Consider the following 7,953-nt stretch of genomic DNA (forward strand, 5'->3'; position numbering starts at 1 on the left):
TATTTTAATTACGAAAATGTTTTCTGACTTTTATTAGATGAATTGAGAATATAATTTTTCTATTTGAATAGATTCATCTTATTTGAATGAACTGGGTTTTTCTTGAATGATGTCATGTTATTTTAAATTGTTGAAGTGACACTTGAATAAAGTGCGATACACTTAAATAAAGTTTTTATGAAAAAGTGGTGAACACTAATGATAATATTTATTCGTTTCATCTTTCACTTCTTAAACAAAATAAATTGAAAAATCAAAATTGATTGTGATTTTTCAATATTCTCAAACAAAATTTGAGACATGTTAAAAGAAGATTTTATTTGATAGAAACGACGTGAAATGAATGAAAAAATAATTTTGTTCTCGTTTTTATATCCTGTTTTTTCTCATTAACAAAAAATTTGATCATCACGTAATTAAATATCGAGAATAAAAATTTGCTTCTATTAATGTTCATGGAGCGATTTATCACTGATATTTTCCGTAGTACTGAAACGCGAAGCTGAATATATGGGTTGATGCAGCTTTCGATATCAACTTTCAATATTTCTGGCTTATGAATCAATTATTTCATCAGATTTTTATTCAAAAAGCTACACTTGATTCTTCTTTAATGAATCAGCATCTGCTTTCATCCACTGAGCGTCTGAAGAAATCTCCATCGTCACCATCCCAAACTCCTTCGGATCCTTTCTGCTGTTATCATTCACAATCTCTCTCAGATCTTCGGCTTCATTCTTCACCTTCTTCCTCAAACAGCCAGAACTACAATGACTACAAGCAGTGATTCAACAACCTCAATGCAAACAATCAACGACCAATACGATTTCTTTTCTTTTCCTCCTTCAACAATCCTTTCCTCTCCATTTGCTTTCAACTTTCTTTTGCTTTTCAGAACAAACAAATCAGTTGAAGACAACCGCTTTCCATACCCAATCATTACAAACACCTCCGTCTCATCTGGGATTGAAGAAAGATTTCTCGAAGGCACCATCCCAACTGCTTCCGCTTCACTCACAAACCCATCTTCTTCAAAATGATATGTCTCAATCAGGTCTGTATCTCCAGTTGAAAAAATCAGACGGAATGACAAATCACACGGCAGAAGAAGCGCTCCCTTGAATTGAATTTCAATCCAACTTCCATTTTCGCTGGCCGAAGCCCCATAAAACTTGGGAATGAAGAAGGGCGATTCCCTTTTTCCTGCCATCCCTTCCAGGCTGCGTCCATCATCCAGAATCCACAGCGAAGAATTATCTTTCACCACATCCCCACACTTCAAGCTCGAAATGGTCAGCAAAGCAGAATCTGAGCAGATGATATTATCCGGAGTGAAGAATATAAAAAAAAATGGATTGTGGTGAAAGAATTATCCTTTCTCAATCGTCACATTTCCAGCCAAGATCGACAATTCACAAACGAAGAATTAGAAATTGAAGCTCCTTTATTATTATTGCTGAATTTTTTAATGGATAAGCGAATTATTCTGCACAAACAAATCTTCTAATCTTTAAGCTTCATCTTGAAAATGAGAAGTGAAGAAACCAAAGCTTCCAACAAACAGATTTGTTCACACTCCAGCGAAAGAGCAGAACAGCATCAACAAAGCTATTTTCCTTTAGGTGTATCAACTACAACATGTGAATGAGCAGTTATTCAAAAAAATCGATGTTTCCAGAGAAATCAGCCATACTCTCTGAGGAGCATTTGTATGAACAAAAATGTTGGTGTTCAAAATTACTGACAGCTTCATCTCTCTTCTCATTTTATTGTCAGCTCTCATCCTTTTTCTCATCATATCTTCTCCGAAAAAAGTATTCAAAGTTCTGATCTCCAAAAACGGAACCTCATGAATCATACATCATTTTGAGGCCTGCGAGAAATTGAAGCATTTATTCAACAAGTTCACATGATTTGCATTGAACATTTTCGCCGATCCGAATTTATCGACTTTTTCCAATTATAAGTTGATTCTTGAAATGGAATTTTGGAACTTTGTTATTACACCTTCTCCTTTGCAGCACATGAAGATGACAAGGAGCCTGTGAAAATAACCATTTTTAATGGAAAAAAAGGACACATGGGGAAAAAGAATGTGAAAAAACAATATTATATCGAATAAGCTTCTGAAAGTTTAGAAACAATTGAATAGATTTTAACTCACAAGGAAAATTATCCATGTTTTTCACATTTGAGTATTGCTTTATTCGTAAAACTGATACACGTTACGAATAATTAGAAAATTCGTTCAGCGTGTTTTTAACATTTTTGAACATTCGATTTTCTGGATGCACCTCAATATTAATTTACTAATTTTTTTATTTTCAATTTGTTAGAAATGAATGAGTCTGGTGAGTTAAACTTAATCAACTTAACAAAAGCAGTATTTGTTTAACTTTTATTTGACTTTTTGTTCAACTGATCATCTTTTTTTGGAGAGTCTCTCAGTATGATATCTTTTCAAGAAGATTTGAACATACACGGATGATGTACTTCGATTTAAATGTTCAGTGGGTAAGTTCGAATCATTGTTCAGAGTTGATGTTTCATTTTCCCCATAATTTTGTTAGAATTTTATCTTTTTCGAATAATGTCGTTATTATCTGGCACAAGCTTTATTGCTTTCTTTGGAATTCCTAGAGATGATGAAGATTCACACATTGGATGGTTTTCATTTTGTATTTTTTGAATTGTTGACATTTGAACAAAAAATATGCGGTGAAAAGAATGTAGAATGGCCATCGTTTGATCAAAACGATTTTGAATTTAATGCGCACTTTATAAAAAATCCTGTGAAAGTCGTTCCCAAAATGAAGATAATTCATCTCATCAACAAACTGTTCCATCAACATCAAATGTTTTGAATGTTATTTATCAAACAACACCATTTATTCACTACGAAACAAGATAACATTTGAATTCAAAAATTCAAAAAACTGCAGATAGTCCCTCCATTAAAGAGTCACCTTCAAAATATACTCTGAATTCAACGAAAATCAAAGAGAAAAGATTCAAAAAAATGAAGCAATCTGTTAATCTGCGGAATGAAAAACCGAAGCGGAAACAGCCGGATTTTGAAGAACTGCAGGATAGGAAAACAAAACAATTGGAAAAAATAGAAAAGATTGATATTAATCAAGATGAAGAGAAAAATGAAGAATCACTAGGATTTATCACCGATCATTATCTTCGTTTCACAAATGATGAGCATTTACGTCTACCGAAAACAACAATTGTTGAACTTGGAAATTTGATGAAATCCATCGTGAACAGCGCACCGAAAAAAGGGCCTCCGTCAACACTTTCACCACACGATAAGCTTATAGTGTATCTTGAGTGGCTGTCCAGCAGGACAACCTTGGAGAGAATTTCCTCTTTAATGGGTATATCTCAATCAATGGCAAGCAATTGTTTGACTGATGCACGTCCCGCATTGCTTTCTACGTTGAATGAAATTTTTTCCGCTCCACCTAAGCCTCCAACAATTCCCAACGAAGAATTTCCTAATGTTGCTTTGTTAGTCGATGCAACGACTATGAAAGTGCCGTTTCCAATTTCTACCACATTTACGGAAGGGAAAAAACTGTTTGATGCACATCATTCAATTTCCTGCATCAAAATCAAAGTGGCAGCTTCATCTTGGAAACCTCACAAAGCCTAATTCGTTTCTGGCGCGATTGAAGAAGGAAAACATGATGTTTTCCTGTTTCGAAAAGGAATGAAAAGATATGAGGAATATTTGAAAAAAACTGATCAGGAAAGAATATGGAATTATCATGATTTTAGGAATGATAGCTTGGCGATTATGGGAGACAAAGGATATCAAGGACATTTCCCAAACATTCGATTGATCACTCCCATCAAAAAATGTTTTTTCCAAGAATTGACTTCCGTCAAATTTTCATCAGAAATGGACAAGCTTCCTTCTCCTCCTCGTTCTCCTTTTCCTCCTTCCTCTCCTTCTTTCGCTTCTCCACAACAACTCCCTCCACTCCCTGCACTCCCTCCGCTTCCTCTTATTCCTCAAACAGAATCACATTCCACTTTTCCTGAATGCTCCCAAGCTTTAACCCAACTTCCTTCTGATTATTTTCCTGAAACAATGTAATTATCATCACAAGCCTTGTCACAACTTTCATTTTTTGATTCTTCTATTTCATCATTAACTAAAAGAACATCTTCATCATCGACTGAATCCACCAGCTCCATACTTGACCAACACACTGAACAAGAATTGGATTTTCTAAGTATTGAAGAATTCAACAAGAGCATTGCTAGATGCCGTATTCCCGTTGAATGGTTTTTCGGCCGGATGAAAAAACTTTGGCTCAGACTTTCTGATACCTACTCAGGAGGCAGAGAAAACGTTGGAACAGATGCAAAAATAGCATCTTGGTTGACTAATTTAATTATTGACTATCACAGACTGGAAGATAATGATGGTATATTTTATAAGAAAACAGAAGTGTTTGAGTGTTATAAAGAAAAAGAAAGAAAGAAAATAAGAGATATTAATACACGTGCAAACACCGAAAGAAAAGCAATTCGAAAAACTTCATTTATGTGACAATTTTTTATCATTGACTTTCGAAATATTTCGAAAACAAACGAAAATGCAAGAGCACAATTTGAAACTCATTTTTATATGAACGACAATTGCATTTTTGCGTCAATATGAACAAAGGAATGAATATTTCAATAATTTCTTGATGAGATTCATTTTTCTTTTGTACTATTTCGATTCCTCAAAAGATTAAGTTTAAAACATTCTTGTTTTCTTTGTATGTTTTATTTTGATTTCAAAGACACAAATGCTTAACAAAATTTATCGCATTGTACAAAAGAAAAAAAAAGTCACGAAAAAAAAAACGTTTTTTAATAAGTTATTGAAGAAATGAACAAATGATTTTTTATAATTTGCAAGAAGTTATTTGGCAGAGAAAAATGAGATATTGATTTTTATTAATAAAAAAAAATTTGACTAAAATAACAAAAATCATTTCCAAAACAACATCGTTAATCTTCAAATAATATATGTATGTTTTTGCAATCAATTTTATAAACATAAAAAATATATGTTTTTGAAGATATGGCTAATTTTTTTTGAAAAGTTCCTTTTGTTAAATTTTCAAATAGAATAAAAATTTCATATTTCGATCAATTTTCTGTTCCCACTCACCAAATTTCGATGTCATGAAAACAATATCTTGACAATGTTATTGTTTCCATTTTAGTGAAGTTTCGTCAGTGTGAACAGAAAATTGATCGAAATATGAAATTTTTATTCTATTTGAAAATTTAACAAAAGGAACTTTTCAAAAAAAAATTAGCCATATTTTTCGTAACTCAAATGAACTCAGTTTATTAAAAATTCATCTATTGATTTTTGTCAACTTTTTGTAAATTTTAAGTTTTTAAACTTTGTATTAAAAAAGGTGCAACAATTTTGACTGAAATCAATTCCATGCAAAAATAAAAAAATTCAAAAGTAATATCAAAATTTTTAGTATTTCCTTATTTCGAAGAAAAAAGATATCAAAAAAAATTATCTTGTTAAGTATTCGAAGTTTCATTTGGACTTCAGAAAACAAAAATCAGAAATCACTATTTCAAAAATTCTTATCTGACAATATATTCTTATAAATTTTGTCTAATAAATAATTTTCTTGGTTTTCAAAAAAATGAAAATTATTTCATTTTAAAAAAAATATTTTCATTCAATAGTTATTATTTGTTAATAACATTAAATACAAAAAAAAAATCGAATGAAAAGAAAAAATCCACTCAAAGAGAATCAAATATATAAAAATTGTTTTTTCAAATATTTAAAGGAATTTTGATTCATTTCAAAAATATGGGTTAAACTAACTTGTGTACTTTTTTAGATGAAAAAACCACAAATAGAAAGAGAGCCCAGATTTGGAGACGCAACAGCACTTTTAGTTTTTGCGATATGTGCCTTGATAGCATTAATTTTTGGAGTCATTTTTTGCCATGGAGTCAGCCCGCTATTTTTTGCAGATACTGTTAATGGAATTGTTATGACATTTTGTATGCTGTTTATCTTTTCAAACACATGCAATATCAATATTTTTCTTTATAAAAATTGTGCAAACTATTTATGTACTGTTTTATTTACAAAATAAAGTTAGTTTTTCAGTCGGAATTGGGATAAATCTTCTGGGAAAGGTGAAAGAACCCACTTTATCCAGACTCTCTCTTGTAGTAGCTTCTTTTGGATGTACAGCGTTTTTTTATGGAGTTACTGAATGGCTATTCCATAGATTTATAGCAATTCCGCAAACTATTTTTTATCACCGTATTTTTGCATCTTTGCACATAATAATGTCTGCTATAGATTGTTTATTTAAAATTTCTTTGATTTTTTTTCTATAGTACTTGCTTTGATACATTTATTTTCGGAGGAAGATTTTTTTCTGGAATCAAAAATAAAGCGGCAGTATATGTGATACTTTTGATAATCTGTATGAAAAGCTTTCAATCACAATTTATTTTTATTTCACCATTTTAATTTATTTTGTATCAATATTAATAAAGCTCTTGTTTTATCTATTGTCCTATACGGAGTTGCTGGGATGATTTTTTTCAATCCAAGAAACCCATCAATTATAGCTCTCGGAATTATAAGTGGTTATCTGCCTTGGGTAGCTGCATGGATGTTTTTTATATGGAAGCCTTTGGCCGATGTGTTTGGAGAAGTTCGAGCTCTTATGAAGATGTCACTTATAACTCGTGGGATAGTGTACTTAGTTTTGTCTTTGCTTTTTGGAGCGTTGTGCTGCGGTATTGGAGTTGGCTTGACATTTGTTGAGAATGCAAAGATGGATATGAGCTCTGTGACAGCAATTCCCATTGGGTTGCGAGTGATGTTTGGAGGCATTACAGCATGGTATAGTTATACACCTGCACTTTTAATAGCTCATTACACGGACAATCTTCTGAAAGAACATCCTCTTGTTCCAGTTGATTTAAGTGAAAAGAGAAGCGGAAGAAAAGGAATGGTGAAGAACCAAAAGCAATCGCAGAAAGGGACGCGATGCTTGAAAAGAATGGGAATGATTTTTTCGTTCATCATAGTTGGATACATCTGCTATCATGGTATCCTTGGTGGACTTAACATGAGCGGCTATGGAGTGCCATATTACTTTGCTGGCGACGAAGGCATGAGCTTGATGATCGCTGTTATCTTGTTCATTCACGCTCACATCACACAGTGCTATGGATTGTCTGTTGTAGTGGATCCAAATGCACAGCAAGGCAATGCACTTCAAAGAGTCGAAGAAGGAGCTGCTTCTTAAATAACCTCTGTTTCACCTTTTTATAACAAGACTACAACAACCCTTTCTATGGTAGTTCTACTTAATTTAAATATTTATTTGTGTTTAATATCATTTTGTCATTTCCTGTTTATCTTTCCAAAGTCTCATTCTTGTTATTCATTTCATTTAACAATACTTTTTATTGAACTTCAGATTTCTTCTTGTGCATTTTGTAATTATTTTGAAATTTCATTACAGTTTTATATTAACGTTATAATTTTTCCCCCTTTGCATTGCAATGTTTTTTGTAATTCTTGTGCTCCTAAGGGCGCATTTTTCTCTCTCGAAAATTATTAAAATTTTTTAGAAGCATTTAAAAAACTTAAAACGCTCCAAACAGATTACACTTTTCTTCGCTTATTTTGTTACCTGTATGAAACTCAAAAGAGAAATTAATGAATATGTCATGAAGAATTCGAAAATTCCAAAAATCTTTAATTGAAAATATGGAAGTTGTTGATTATTGAATTAGTTTCTTCGATAAAAATAATTCAATAAATGTAATTCTCTGAATGGCATAAGAATTTGCATAATTAACTGTAATGAAAATTTGGTTATAATTCATGGAATGAACATTTAAAAAATGATTAAATAAGACCCACAATAAATAAAT

At 31.9% G+C, this 7,953-nt stretch overlaps 3 protein-coding genes across 3 annotated transcripts; 2 read left to right on the forward strand and 1 right to left on the reverse strand.

Moving 5' to 3' along the window:
- Positions 1-593: 593 nt before the first annotated feature.
- MONOS_17543 (uncharacterized protein) lies at positions 594-1,233 on the reverse strand (the record flags this gene model as incomplete). Its single annotated transcript, XM_067870473.1, has 3 exons — positions 594-765; positions 825-1,056; positions 1,101-1,233. 3 exons carry the CDS (start codon positions 1,231-1,233, stop codon positions 594-596), a joined length of 537 nt encoding a protein of 178 aa, XP_067727799.1.
- Positions 1,234-3,019: 1,786 nt separating this feature from the next.
- Positions 3,020-3,661, forward strand: MONOS_2587 (uncharacterized protein; the record flags this gene model as incomplete). The annotated part of the gene is made up of 1 exon (XM_067872514.1): positions 3,020-3,661. The coding sequence occupies one exon, from the start codon at positions 3,020-3,022 to the stop codon at positions 3,659-3,661; it is 642 nt and encodes a 213-aa protein (XP_067727800.1).
- A 2,380-nt stretch (positions 3,662-6,041) lies between these two features.
- MONOS_2586 (uncharacterized protein) lies at positions 6,042-7,686 on the forward strand (the record flags this gene model as incomplete). Its single annotated transcript, XM_067872513.1, has 4 exons — positions 6,042-6,051; positions 6,149-6,248; positions 6,397-6,485; positions 6,559-7,686. 4 exons carry the CDS (start codon positions 6,042-6,044, stop codon positions 7,317-7,319), a joined length of 960 nt encoding a protein of 319 aa, XP_067727801.1. The 3' UTR covers positions 7,320-7,686.
- Positions 7,687-7,953: the final 267 nt, after the last annotated feature.

This window comes from Monocercomonoides exilis (assembly GCF_001643675.1).
Source record: "Monocercomonoides exilis strain PA203 chromosome Unknown scaffold21-1407046, whole genome shotgun sequence".
NCBI classification, from domain to species: Eukaryota; Preaxostyla; order Oxymonadida; family Polymastigidae; genus Monocercomonoides; species Monocercomonoides exilis.